The sequence below is a fragment of the Myotis lucifugus genome, unplaced genomic scaffold, assembly GCF_000147115.1.
Source record: "Myotis lucifugus unplaced genomic scaffold, Myoluc2.0 scaffold_1823, whole genome shotgun sequence".
In the NCBI taxonomy this organism is placed as follows: domain Eukaryota; kingdom Metazoa; phylum Chordata; class Mammalia; order Chiroptera; family Vespertilionidae; genus Myotis; species Myotis lucifugus.
Window position 1 is genome coordinate 32,926 of NW_005872871.1, and position 15,173 is coordinate 48,098.

The window sequence follows — 15,173 nt, forward strand, 5'->3', positions numbered from 1 at the left end:
CGGGGGGGGGGGGGGGGGCAGTTCACTGTCCCACAGACCGGTGGAGGGCCGGACTATAGTTTAAAAAAAACTATGAATAAATTCCTATGCACACTGCACATATCTTATTTTGAAGTAAAAAAACAAGACGGGAACAAATACAATATTTGTATTTGCATGTGGCCCGCGGGCCGTAGTTTGAGGACCCCTGATCCAAATCAACCTTGTGCTTGTTCCCTCGCTGCTGTTCAGACCCGCTCTGCTGGGGCATCTCTGGCCCTCCAGTGAAACCTCTGGCAAACCCATCACTCTCCTGGTCATTTTAAAAAACATTTTATTTTTAAATTAAATTTATTGTGGTGACTTTGGTAAATAAAATTATATAGGTTTCATCTTCTGGTCATTTAAAAAAATAGACTATTTTTTAGAGCATTTTTAGGTTCCCACCAATATTAAGGACACAGTACAGTTCCCATATGGGCCTGTCCCCACAGGTGCACGGCCTCCCCGCTATCAGCATCCTAGTCCCTGCCCACAGTCACCCATGGACGCACTTCACCGTTGGTCTGGTTTTATGGAATTTATTTTTTTCCACCTCCATCCCCTGGCTGCACTTCCTACCCGATGCCCATCGGTATCCTCTTAATATAGTGAATGCATATGTCCTTTCACTCTACTTTCCATACATGTATTTACATTTGTGCGGGTCTTTGACAACACATAGAAGTGACTCATGTGCTTTATTTTATACGCATTTCCCTCTGAGCTTCTGGGAATGACTCTCAAAGTCACACTTATCCATAAAAAATGTGCACTCCCATGGAAAACTGTATCGTCTCTAGCACATTCTTCCTGGTTCTCTGATTCTTATTCAATGAGAGCTATTTTATAACTAGAAGCCCAGTGCATGAAATTCGTGCAGGTAGGGGGTTCCTCTTTCAATCCAGGACCCCTCGGGGAATGTCAGGCCTAAACCGGCAGTCAGACATCCCTCTTGCAATCCGGGATGCTGCATGCACCAGTGACCATACTTTTCATGGGTGTGAAAGGCATCTTGCTGTTGTATGGGCAGCTGCATTTTTTAGCCCTGATTATAAAAAGCAGTACATAACATGATCCTTCTGAGGCAGTAGTGCCATTTTCCCCATCTTATGGGTGGAAAACTGAAGCAGAGAGAAGTTAAGTAATTGGCTTTGTCACATAGTTATAAGTGTCTGAATCAGGGCTGACCACAAAATGTGCCAGCCAGGGTCCATGCATGTCATCGCTGCATCATCCTGTTTCTTCAGTGTTAGAGTAGCCTTGCCAGGTTTGAATTTTTAAATCTAAGAGACGTTCCCAATATATAGGGTCCCTAGGCCTGGTCAGCAATCAGGGCCATCTGTGGGGATACCAGTGGGCAGGGTGATCAAGGGGCCCCACTGGCACCCACCTTGGCTTGCGGCCTGGCACCGCCCACTGGCCGTCCCCACCCCCTGATTGCTGCCGTAGGTCACCTTCCTCTTGGGTTGGGGGGGGGGGCAGTGTGCATCATAGCAACCAGTCGTTCTGGCTGTCATTCCACCATTCAGTCAATTTGCATATTAGGGTTTTATTATATAGGATTCTGTGAATGATAGGTAATTGATAGACATACAAATTCTGTCTTTCTTCCTCTATTGTGGGAGGGATGAAAACCCCACACTGGTGAGTCTCCCCATGTAATTCATTTCAACATTTCTTTACTCCATATAAGAAGTCTTCATCGGTATTCTTAAGAAGCTAAATTTATAACAAGGAACTGAAAGCTGTGCTAGCCCACCAGCTGTATTGAAACAACAAGCTAGAAAGCAGTGCCCTCAGACAGAACTTCCTGGGAAGATGGAAATGTCCTGCATCATCCAGTCCAACACAGCAGCCACCCGCCACGGGAGGCCGTGAGCATCTTGCGCGTGGCCAGTGCGACCGAGGACCTGAATCTTTCTCAGGGGGTTTTAATAGACTCTAATGTAATAGGCACGTGTTTAATGGCTAACCTATCAGATGACGCAGCTCTGGATGACAGGTGAACTTTCACAAAACCCCGCCCTCTCCGAGGGCGCCGATTTCTGCGTTGTGGTTGTGGATGTCAAAACTGCATCTTTGTCCATTGTCAAAAGTACAATATTCAAAACATGATTGTGCTTCAGATTGGGAAGGACGCTTTAAAAACATCCCAGAACATAAGTCGTAAAGGGAACATGGATGGTCTACCTACATTGTCTAACGCTGGCTTCCCAAATATCAGAAACAGAGCTTTCTCCTAGCAATAGGTCGTGTTGGGAAGCCAGCGTTCGACAGTCCTATTTTGAATATTGTCCTTTAGCCAATGTGCAGAGATATTCTCATGCCTTATCTGGTCAGCTGGCAAAGCTTTCAGTTCCTGTATAAACTTAGATTCTCAACGCCGATGAAAACTTTTTAGAGCACACGGTACTTTTACAACTGGGTAGTTTGACTTATAGTTCCCATTTATTTAAAGCAGGTTTTCCTCTTAAAGAGAGAATCACATTTCTGATTTTTAAATATTCCTTTCTCAAAGAAAGGGCCCATGGCCGGCCGGTGTGGCTCAGTGGTCAACCTGGACGTCACCTTTTGATTCCTGGTCAGGGTATATGCACGGTTTTCGGGCTTGATCCCCAGTAGGAGGCGTGCAGGAGGCAGCCGGTCAATGATTCTCTCTCACCATAGATGTTTCTCTCTCTCTCTCCCTTCCCCTTCCTCTCTGAAATCAATAAAAATATATTTTAAAAAAAGAAGAAAACAAAAAGAAAGAAAGGGCTCAGTTATTTTGGTGCCTCAGTCCTTTTGCCTTTTTTCTGGAGTCTCCTCTGCTGCCGCCTTGTCCTTGGGCCTTGGCAAGGGCAAGTTCGGCCCATAGGGATGGATGAGGGAGCTGGGGTGGCTGGGAGCTGCTCCGCAGTGGGCAAAGCCTGGAGGTGTGTTGAAGGCAGAATTCAAATGCTCACCTCAGCTATGACATCTCTGTGAAACCCCGGACAAGGCCCCGGTCTTCAATGCAGCTCAGCCTCCACAAGGAGAAACGCTAGAGCTGGAGATGCACTCTGGGCCCCCTCCCCATCAGACCAAGGAGCATGTGCAGACAGCGCTGCCGGGTGTAGGGTTGACAAGGCAGGGCTCACACCCTATAGGGTTGACAAGGCGGGGCTCACACACTGAATGAGACAGCCAGCCCGGCTCTCACAGTCTATCCGGAGAGGAACAGAGGGTCCACAATAGGGCAGTGACAAAACAGCGCCAGATCAGGGCCTTAGAGTGCAGCCAGGCGCTGCGCACCCATGACGGGGTGGTGGTGGGGGTTGTGCCGGGGAAGGTGGAGTGGGGGGTGGCTGCACACTCCAGTCCTCTGCACCAGCTTCTAGAGGAGCCCCCTTGTGGCTCCACACCGTGGGACTCACTGGGGAGCGGGCCCTGGAGGCATTTCAGGGGCTGGGGAAGGGACACGCTCCAGCACAGTCTGAGGCAGAACCCCAATGGCAGTCAGGGGTGGAGCCATGTGGGGACTCATTGGGTGGGTACAGATGGAGGGGTCTGGACTCAGGCCGGGGCCTCTGACGGAGCCAAGACGTCCGGGTAGGTCAGGGTAGCGGAGCACTCGCCTGAGCTCCATGGCCAGGACACAGTGTCACCAACAGGCAGCAGCTGCAGACCCCTCCCCATTCCCCCTCTAACCCGGCAGCGTCCTGGTGCCTAGTGACAGCTTGGGTTCCAGACCTTCTGGTCATTGACCTCAGAAACTCCAGCTCCCCACCTCCTGTCTCCTGTGGCCACCCTCCTCCCTGGGGCTCCCAGGGCCCAGGTGTAGGGCAGGACCAGGGCAGGGAGGTTCAGGGACAGATGGGGTCCCGAGCAGAGGGGAGTGTCCGTTCATTTAGGGAGGTGAAGCAATCCCTCCCGAACAGGATGCTCTGAAGACTGATCACGCGGAAGGAGAGCGAGGTTCCAAGCAGCTGGGAAGCCGGCGGCTGAATCCCACACCCGCAGGGATACCCCTGTAGTCTGTGTGCAGCGCAGCAAGCGGGCCTTCGCTAACGAGGCACTTACACGGCTGCAATCAGGTTCTTTTATTGTTTTGTTTTTAATCTTCACCCGAGGATTTTTTTTTCATTGATTTCTAGAGGGAGTGGGAGAGAGGGAGAGGAGGGGAGAGATAGAGAGAGGGAAACACCGGTTGCCTCCTGCATGCGCAGACCAGGGCTGGGGAACCTGTAACCGAGGTATGGGCCTTTGACCGGGAATCGAACCTGTGACCCTTAGGTAGGCAGGCCGATGCTCCAACCATTGAGCCAAACTGGCCAGGGCTGCGATCAGTATTCTTTATGCCCAACCAAACTACATTCTTATACAATACTTCCTTTTTTTGTTGTTAGTTATCGACTATTTACAAACAGGTTTTGTACAAATAGTCTGTCTACATTTTTAAAAATTTTAGAATAGGTTTAGATTTCAGAAAAGTAACGAGGTTATTAAAGGGAGTTTCCAGATACCCAGTTTCCACTCTTAGTAATATCTTACATGAACATGGCATATTGTCACAATCAATCAATCAATCAATCAATCATGACATATACCTCATTCAGATTTCCTTAACTTTTACCTAATGTCCTTTTTCTGTCCCAGAATCCCATCCAGGATATCTGGTGACATTTGGTCGTCATCTCTCTTTAGGCCCCCCTCGACTATCCCAGTTTCTCAGAATTTCCTTTTTATTTATTTATTTATTTATTTATTTATTTATTTAATTTCAGAGAGAGGAAGGGAGAGGGATAGAAACATCAATGATGACAGAGAATCATTGATCAGCTGCCTCCTGCACGCCCCCTACTGGGGATCGAGCCCACAACCCATGCAGGTGCCCTGACCAGGAATCGAACCTTGACCCCCTGGTTCCTGGTTTGAGGCTCAGCCACCAAGCCACACCAGCTGGGCGAATTTCCTTATTTTTGATGACTTTGACAGTTCTGAGGAGTACTGGTCAGGTATTTTGTAATGCACCTCATTTGTTTGATGTTTTTTTCTCTTAGGCTTAGGGGCTTGGGGGAGGAAGATCAAAGAGTAAAGTGCCACTCTCATCACATCCTAGCAGGGGTACATGCTATCAACACAATGATCACTGTTGGTCTTACCCTTGATCACCAGGCTGAACTGGTGCCAGGTTTTCCCACTGTGAGCTACTCTTACCCCACTTCCACTCCGTGTTCTTTGGAGGGAAGTCACTAAGGACAGCCCATACTTAAGGGAGGGGGAGTTACGCTGCCCCTCTTTAAGGGCCGAGTGTCAACATAAATTATTGGGATTCTTTTGCATGGGAGATTTGTCTATTCTCCCCACTTATTTATTCAATCATTTACTTATATTCGTACAAACTCATGAGTATTTACTTTATATTTTGGGTTATAATTCAAAGCCACTTTATTTTGTTGTTCAGGCTGTTCCAATTTGGCCATTTTTTCCCCTCTATACATTTTTACACACACATTATTATTATTATCTTTTAAGAATCGGCTGTGTATTTTTTATTTTTTTAAAATATGTTTTATTGATTTTTTACAGAGAGAAAGGGAGAGGGATAAAGAGTTAGAAACATCCATGAGAGCGAAACCTCGATCAGCTGCCTCCTGCACACCTCCTACTGGGGATGTGCCCGTAACAAAGCTACATGCCCTTGACTGCAATCGAACCTGGGACCCTTCAGTCCGCAGGCCGACGCTCTATCCACTGAGCCAAACCAGTTAGGGCTACACACACATTATTAAAACAAAAAGATGTTTCCTCTTTCCCCCCACTCACAAATGCCTTTAATCATCACCAATTGATTGAGCACCATTAGGGAGTGAGAACTGAAGATATGGACATGACGTCGAGCCCCCTTCCCTGCCTCCTCCTCCCATAACCCAACTGACCCGCTGCTTCCTGCCCTCCCCTCTGAGAATCCCCATTCAAGGTTCCCTTTCCTCCCTCCCACCTCCCCTGGACCCCACCTTTCCCAGGGACCATCCTTACAGTCCCTGGAATTGAACCCTGCCCTCCCCAACCTCCTAGAGTAAAAGCACATTACTGACCTACCTTGCCTGGGAGGGGGGTCCCTGTCTTACCCTGGGTACCAGAGGGATTCAGGACTGCGGTCAGGCACCAAGGGCCCCCAACTATTCATAGGCTGCACAGGGAGACAGAAAAGAGGAACAGTTTCTCTTGCACCATGGTTTCTTCTTGGACATTCGCAGTAGTTCCACCAGCAACAACGAAGGAGTGTGCTAGGTGGACAGTGTGGAGCGGTAAAGATGGGGAGAAGTTAGGCAAAAATAAGCAACTGAGTCAGAACTGAGGTCTCCAGGCCAGAGACACCCTCAGCTGGTGGCCCCCCGACCCAGGCCTGGCTGCTCCTCCCTCCCCTCGCCCACAGAGCCTGCCTCTCGGGCCAACCACTTCCCCAGTCAAGGTGTTGGGCTTTCTCAATTCTCCCATTTCAGAGCCGCTGGGACGCTGGGGCAGAATTAGGTCCCGCGTCTGGTTCCCTCGCCCCCGAGGCCTCCCCTTTCCTTCTGTCCGCCACCGTCAGAAACAGGTTGGGGGTGGCATGGCCCGGGGAGCCCCATGCCTCCTTCTGCCACCTGTCCTGCTGGTGTTCCTGGCCTCAGGTGAGATGCAGGAAGTAAAGGAGAGAGCGGGGACAGGGAGCAGGGTGGCTCTGTGACCACGGGGCTGGCTTTGGGGGCCATTTTCTGGGCGTGGGCATCAGAAGTTGGTCCTTCTCTCCTTCCACACCCTGTGACGGGGGTGGCTGGGTCCAGCCAGGGCCCTGACACGAGGGCTTGTTCTCCAGGTTCCCAGGGACAGCAGGTTGTGCCTGAGGAGCTCCATGCCGTGGCGGGGCAGACATTCTCCGTGCGATGCCAGTACTCTCCCGCGGGAGGACCCTACAGGCAGAAAACCTGGTGTCGGCAGACATCTCCAAATCGCTGTACCAGGTTAGTCACCAGCTCTGAGCCCCGAAAAGCAGTAACTCAGGATTCTCGACACACGATCTGGGACGTGCCAGATGCTGGTTTCTTCAACATCAGCATGGCTCCGCTGACTGAGAAGGACTCCGGGTTCTACTGGTGTGGACCCTACAACGCTTCTGAAAACACCGTCACTGTTCTCAGAAACATCAGCCTGCTGGTGTCTCCAGGTAAGCTCCGTTCTTGAGGAAATGGCCCCTCCCTCCCAGGGCCTGGGCGAAACACCGCTCCAGATGTCCAAGGGGGTTGAGCCCCCTGTCTCTGGAGAAGGGCTGTCGCCTTTGTTCCTTTCTGCCCATTCCGGCTCCCACTGGTGGGAAGAGATGCTTAGTACTCACTGGCCAGGAGTCTCTCTAGGACTCTCTTTTTCTTACACACACACACCAACACCTCTGGTGTACAGACCTTAGTCACAAGTCACCCCTGGCCTAAGGGACCCTGAGGGACCATCTCTGGGTCGTCTACTTCCTCTCACAGCTTTGGAACCAGGCCCCATTCTGTCTTCTGGCCCCGGAAAGTCATTGCCTACTTTCTTTTCTCTTTAGCCCCGACCCCTTCTCCGATGGGGACCACCACCTGGCCCTTGGAAAGCACAGGTAGGTCAAAGGTCTCAGTGCAAGGAGAGGACATGGGTGGCCAGGTAGCCTGGGAAGCTCAGACTCAGGGAAGGGGCACCATGGAGGCCTGCTGCTGGGGGCTGAGCCCCTGGGCCTGGGCTGGTGGGAAGCTGGATTCAGGGCTTAAGCCCCAGGGAGGAAAATGTGCCCCATGTGATCTGACCAGGAAGGCAGCCGTGGATGGGCGGGGTGTCCCAAGAGGCAAGTCTATCCTAAAAGACCCTGTACCTGCATGTCCCAGCTCTGCCCCTTGCTAACCACCAGCTCAGGGAGAAACTCCTCTCTTTGGGCCAGTGCCAGCCTGGCTTCAGTTGGTTGTAATGATCCTGAGCCCCAGTTACCCCTGGCCTACCGGGCCCTAAGGTGCTGTCTCTTCTATACGTCCTTCCAGGGGTTTGGAGGTTAATCCCATGCTGTATTCTGGTCTCCTGAGCAGCCAGTGTTTTTTTTTTTTTTTTTTTATGTCCTTCTCAGTTCTGATCACTTCTCCAGAGGGAACCTCTGGTCCATCGTCCCTCAATGGATCTGAACTCAGGTAGGTCAGGAGTCTCACCAGGAGGGAGGGTCCTGAAGGGATGGCCAGGTAGCTCATGCAGCCTCAGAATCATGAAGAAGAAACCCAAGATTCTTCCAAGATGTTTGAGGCCCAGGGTGCTGCAGACAAGCCCCAGGGGCTCAGATGCAAAGTTGGGGAGAGAGAAATGGGGAGGACGATACAGGTCATGAACTTTGGAGGAACTATAGAAAGGGTAGCCATGGATTTCTGGAATGAGACCAAATGGAACCAAAACACTGTGGGAGCTGGAGGCTGTGTTGGTGTGTGTTGAATGGTGGGCATGTCTGGGGCAAACAGTGGCTGGAGCCATAGCAAGAAACAGGTGAGAGGACACTTTTGATTTCTGCTCTTGACTCTTGCAGTCATGCACCTTGAGACTGTCATGGCCTCCCCTTCGCCACAGAAATAGGCTGCAGCAGCCCAGGTCACAGGTGCGCCAGGGGGCCATAAGGCGCAGCAAAAGCAGTGGAGCACTGATGGAAATAGATGGCCAACTGCCCATGGATATTTGCTCCCTAATTCCTTTCTTCTCCAAACTCCAAGCCAGGTGAATTATAATAAGTACTGATAAGAGGCACACCTCAATAAGGAAATAGATCCATCATAAATATATGTACCTACATGTATGGCCATAAAATATACCAAGCTGCACTCTCAGAACTGCAAGGAAAAGTAAATAATTGTAGTTGAAGAGTCACATCCCTCTCAAAAGAGTATATAGATCACTGAAGCAAAAAATAAACAGGAACTGAAGTTCTAAACCAGAAGATTAATAAATTTCAGGTATCATACATATTTATATAATACTTGCAAATGTTATATTTATTATAACATATATTTATAATCTATACTAATAAAAGGGTAATATGCTAATTAGACCAGACATCTTCTGGATATCCATCTGGACATCCATCTGGACATCCTTCCTGACAAAGCCACAGTGCCGGAGCCAGAGGCAGAGGCAGTTAGGGCCGATCAGGCCGGCAGGGGAGGGCAGTTAGGGGGATCAGGCAGGCAGGCAAAGAGGTTAGCGGCGATCAGGCAGGCAGACAGGTGAGCGGTTAGGAGCCAGCGGTCCCGGATTGCAAGAGGTCCCAGATTGGAGAGGGTGCGGGCCGGGGCTAAGGGATCCCTCCCCGCCCCAGCACGAATTTCATGCACTGGGCCTCTAGTATATAATAAACTATATCTTAAAATAAATACTATTTTCAAATATAGAAAATATCTATTTAAATGTTTAAAATGTTTTCAACTTATAAATGTATTATGAGTATTTAATAAAATACATTATTTATAAATATACATGTGTACACACATATATAAAACACTCTGTAAATAAAAACAAATCATATACATTTTTTAATACACAGAGACCATTTACAAAAGTAGACCTTGTATGAGGAAATAAAGAAGCTTAAATAAATTCCAAAGAATTAATATGATACGAAATAAATTCTCCAAACATAATGCAATAAAATTGAGAATGTATAGAACTGAAGCTAAAATAGCATGTTTTGAAACAAAATAATAGTTATTGATATATTATATATAAATAATTAAGTATATAATAATATGTCATGATAGTATAAACATTACATATAAAAAATTATGAGGCAGAGCTAATATTTAGAGGGAAAATTAACAACTTTAAATACATTCGTCAGAAACATAAAAGAATATAAATAAATGAGCTAAGCACTTAATTTAAGAAGATGGAAAGTGAGCAACAGAACAAGTCTGAATAAATAGAAGAGAGAGAAATAATAATGGTGAGGGCCTAAAATCAACTAAAGCAGCGGTTCTCAACCTGTGGGTTGCGACACCTTTGGGGTCAAACGACCTTTTCACAGGGGTCGCCTAAATACATCCTGCATATCAGATATTTACATTACAATTCATAACAGTAGCAAAATTACAGTTATGAAGTAGCAACGAAAATAATTTTATGGTTGGGGGTCACCACAACATGAGGAACTGTATTAAAGGGTCGCGGCATGAGGAAGGTGGAGAATCACTGAAAGGGATTTAAAACGTGGAGGTGAAGAAAACTTACAACTTGTTCTTTGAAAAGTTTAATAAGGTAGGCCTACTCTGACAAGATTGATGAACATAAAATATATAAATAAAACATCAAATTGAAGAAAAAGAAGAAAATAGCCACATATTCTACAAAGATTTTTAAATAAATCTATCCTGAATGAATACTCTTTGAAATCCCAGGAGTGGACAAATTCTAAAACAATAGAAAATGCCGGTCGACCGGGCACTTAGCATATTAGGCTTTTATTATATAGGATTACAAGCCAGTAAGTCATGTACATATGGCATGAAGTTTCGTTTTACACAGTATCTCTTAAGGAAAATAGTGAGATCATCAACATGCAATTAAATAATAAGTGTGGCATCCAAGCCATATGTTCTGGGTACATAACAAACATTTCTTCAGATATGTCTCAATAATACAAGAAAAAATTTCCCCAGGACCAGAGGTGCAGTTAAGGGACGCGGCCTGATTGGGCACCACTGTGCCTGACGCACTGACTCACCCTGCTTTCTTCAGACTCTGAGGATGGAGCTTTCTCAGATTTGGGTTCACATTTTCTGGAATTTAACTGATTATTGACACCCAGCAATCACTTTTCCAACTCCTGTTTTTTCCTGGGAATGAAGTTCTTGGACATCATTATTTCCTTATCACGAGGTTTTCGTGGTCTTTTTCTCAGACACCCAGCAACCTACTCTCCGGTTTTCTCAGCGTCGTGTTCAGGGTCTCAGAGCCTGTCTCTACCTCATCCGGGTTGGAAGGTCTCAGTGAAGGCTCTCTTGATGGTATGATATGAACGACTTTCCCAAGCTTATCTCCAGGGCGTTTGTTTATATCCAGACTTAACTGCCTTTCCTCACCATAGCTCATAGCTCAGTATCCTCTTCATCAGATTTCAGCGCCAACACTGGCTGTTTTCTCTTTGGCTCATTGCTTTTCCTTTAATTTCATTTGCTTACACTTTTTCCCTTGGATTTTCTTCTCTGCCTATTAGCCTTTTCCCTTTCAGACGTCTCATTCCGTTTCTTCAGCGTCCGGAAAGGCACTTGGGGCAGAACCTGTACTTGTTGACGAACAGCTCTAAGCTGCTCCTGGAATTTTGCAAGGCGCTGACCTCATGCATCTTCAGACTTCACACCGCCTTCCCTGCCAGGGGATTTTGTGGTGTCTGTTTTGATGTTACATACAGGCATGCTCTCAACAGGTTCATCTGGGATCTCCACAAAATTCCTTTCAGAAACCCTCTGGAGCACTCCTGCCATTGTCACTGCTTCAGCGATTCATAAACATTAACCTGGCATCTGCAGCAAATTCACATGCATCCTTACATACTTGGTTGTCCATTTTTCTCTTGATAGTTCCAAGAGCCGTTGGATTTTTCACAATATCATGGTAGTTATGGAGTCCCAGTGCATGAACATCAAGGGCCAGGCATGTGAAAAGTGCTTCTTTGCAAGCACTTCTGTAAGAATCTCACCGCAGTGCCTTAACTGTTTGGTTACTTTAACACTCTTTACAATTTAATTTTGTTGCTGAGAATCTGGTAACACATTCCTCAGCAGTTTCTTTTATAGGAGATTTTTCTGGGCTCCTCCCCTCCCTACCCCCCATGAGTGCTGGAGAAGATTCACCACTTGCTTTAACTACTGAAGTTGTAGGAGTTGTACCTGATTTCCTCTGCACACCGCTTGTAGCCCCAGCCACTGCGTGAGGAAGCCTTGGGCGGGGCACCTTGTGCCATAGTTAAAGGAGAAGTAGATGTTTCAGGAAATCCAGAGGGACTCACTTGCTGCTTAAATGCCTTTTCTAAGGCGTTGGGAGACTTTTTCTTTAACAGAAGAAACTGCTGTCTTGTGCTGAGTGCCTTTCTGTATTCTTTCCTTACCACCCATAACGTGCTCTTCTCGAGGCATCTGTGATATTTCTGTGTAAACAGCCTCTCTAGGGCTTGTGTCATGAGAACACTGTCATCTCCAGGCTTGTTGTATAAATAACAATTTGAGAACGACGCATTGAAGTCTTCTTGCTATACTTTCTGAAGCGCCTCTTAATTGCACTTAAATCCACTGGGCTTCTCACGATGGTATAATACCCAGGCAGCTTTAGGTCCATGCCATCCGCAGGCTGCTGAAAGGCCAGGAAAAATGATGCTTCCACTAAGACTTCGAGACAGCCTGAGTTGATTTGCCAATGCCTGTTTCTCTTAGGATTTATATGCTCTGCTGGCGGAGGGTTAGCAGTAGTAGCTCTTTGTCTACTTGGCAGAATCAGTCTTAACAGCTTCAAATCCCGATTTAGCAATGTCTGCAAGATCATGTCCTTGTCCTAGACAATACTAAAAGTTGTTTAATTATGTATGCCTTAGCTTATTGCAGTCTTTCACAGTATTTCTGCTTTTCTAAAACCCAGATTGAGGTCTTAGCAGGAAAAGTCTGTAAGTTCGTTTCAAGGTTTATTCTAAAGGATGCACTGAGGATAGGCCTAGGGAAGCCAGGCACAGGGAGACGTGGGCAGCGGGAGGGCTCAGCGTCCACGCCCTCTCCTGGCGACACCACCTCGGCACCTCCGTGTTCACCAGCCAGCATGCTACCATGTGGTTCATGCGTTATCCGAGATGTTGCAGAAAATAACAAAGAAGCAAAAGCTGCCCGGCTCATTTTAATTGGCTAATGTCCTCTTAGCCTCAACACCAGTGAAGGAGAAGAAAAGAAAATTAAATTATGGGTTAATTTATCTGATTAGCATGGCGTAAAAGATGAAAATAAGTATCAGCTACTGAAACCAAGAGTGTGTTTAAAAAGGACATATTATTATCATGGGGGGTTTGTCCCAGGGCCAAAAGGATTGTTCCACTTCAGAAAATCTACCTATGAAAGAAACCAAATTAATCAACTACAAGAAAAACGTCAACAGATGCCGAAGTAGCATTTGGAAAAGTTTAACACACTTATCATGATAAGAAAAAACCCTTGCCGAAACCGGTTTGGCTCAGTGGATAGAGCGTCGGCCTGCGGACTGAAAGGCCCCAGGTTCGATTCCGGTCAAGGGCATGTACCTGGGTTGCGGGCACATCTCCAGTGGGAGATGTGCAGGAGGCAGCTGATCGGTGTTTCTCTCTCATTGATGTTTCTGGCTCTCTGTCTCTCTCCCTTCCTCTCTGTAAAAAATCAATAAAATATATTTAAAAAAAAAAAAGAAAAAACCCTTAATAAACTAAAAATAATAAGAAATAACTTGGTAAAGACTGTATAGCCATGACTACTATAAATATTACGTAGTGGAAAAAGTGTAAATTCAAATAATGGATTTTCACAGTCACCATTAGTGCTTAAGATAGTATTAGAGCTGCAGGCTATTGCTATAGGAAAAGGAAACGGATAAGGGGAAAGAAGATTAAACAGGAAAAGTGTCATCTACCTGAAAAAAATAAACAGGATCCATAAACCATCCATCTCACAAGAGAGTTCAGCAAGGCCTCTAAATACAAGATCAAATGACATAAACCAAAAGTAATTTATCTACACTAGAAATAATCACTTAGAAAATCTAATCAAAATCAGGTGTGATTGCCTGGCTGGTGTTGCTCAGTGGTTACAGAGTTAGCTCGCACACTGAAGGCCGGGGGTTCAATTCCTGGGCAAGGGCATGTACCTGTGGCAGGTTTGATCCCCGGCCTCGATTGGGGGCACATGTGGGAGGCAACCAATTGCTGTGTCTCTATCACATCAATGTTTCTCTCTCTCTTTCTCCCCTTCCCTCCCTTCCTCCCTTCCACTCTCTCTAAAAATCAATGGAAAACATATACTTGGGTGAGGATTAAAAAAACGTTTTTAAAGTACAATTCATATTAACAATAAAATCTATATCATATCTAGAAAGAATTAATTTAACCAAGAGCTCTATAGAGAAAAATTTGAATGCCACTTAATGACATAGGTAAGTAATCTCAATAAATAGAAATAATTTATGATATTGGATGAGACAATAATATTCTAAAGATGTCAGTTTCCCCAAAATGAAAAGTCTCTAAATGGAATCCCAAACACAATTTCAGTTTAATTATTATTTGAATAACTTGATAAACGTACTAAACAATTATATGGAAAAATAAAGATGCATGAATAGCTATGTCAACCATGAAAATATAAAAATAAGAAGAGAGGACTTATCCTACCAAATATTAAGATGTACCAATAAGTAATACGACTGCTAGGAGTGGTGCTGCTGCAAGAACTGACGACTGAACAAGGGGACAGATAAAGAGTTCCCGACAGATGGCCGGTCATACAGGAACATACTTCATGAGGAGGAAGCACCACGAACCAGTGGGCAAAGTGCCCACTATTTGGTAGATGCCCTCAAGAAAACTGACAGAGCACATTAAAAACTAAAACAATCGCCTTGGCCAGTGTTGCTCAGTGGCTGGAGCATCATCCTATGTTCCTAAGGGTCTAGGGCCATGAAGGCGAACCTATGACGTGCATGTCAGAGGTGACATGCAAACTCATTTTTTTGGTTGATTTTTCTTTGTTAAATTACATTTAAATATATAAAATAAATATCAAAAATATAAATCTTTTTTTTTTTACTATGGTTGCAAATATCAAAAAATTTCTATAGGTGACACGGCACCAGAGTTAAGTTAGGGTTTTCAAAATGCTGACACACCGAGCTCAAAAGGTTTGCCATCACTGGCCTAGGGTTTGATCCCCAGTCAGGGCATGTGATGGAGGCAACTGATCCATGGTTCTCTTCACTCCCCCCCCCCTCCCCGGCGGCAATCTCTTCCTTCTGTCTGTAAAATCGATTTAAAAAATAAAAATATATCACACCAAAAAAACACAAGAATCTCCTCCTCTAAACATAATATAACTAGAGAGACTCTCTCAAAGTTAGTTTCCCAGACATATAACCGCCGTGAAAAAAAAAAAAAAAAT

The 15,173-nt window shown here is 46.0% G+C and overlaps 1 protein-coding gene and 1 pseudogene across 1 annotated transcript; one reads left to right on the forward strand and one right to left on the reverse strand.

Moving 5' to 3' along the window:
- The first annotated feature begins 6,595 nt into the window (after nt 1-6,595).
- On the forward strand, nt 6,596-8,743 carry LOC102431670 (trem-like transcript 4 protein). The gene is made up of 5 exons (XM_014450201.1): nt 6,596-6,656; nt 6,842-7,189; nt 7,565-7,615; nt 8,111-8,171; nt 8,596-8,743. The coding sequence occupies exons 1-5, from the start codon at nt 6,596-6,598 to the stop codon at nt 8,741-8,743; spliced, it is 669 nt and encodes a 222-aa protein (XP_014305687.1).
- Nucleotides 8,744-10,687: 1,944 nt separating this feature from the next.
- On the reverse strand, nt 10,688-12,552 carry LOC102431989 (annotated as a pseudogene).
- Nucleotides 12,553-15,173: the final 2,621 nt, after the last annotated feature.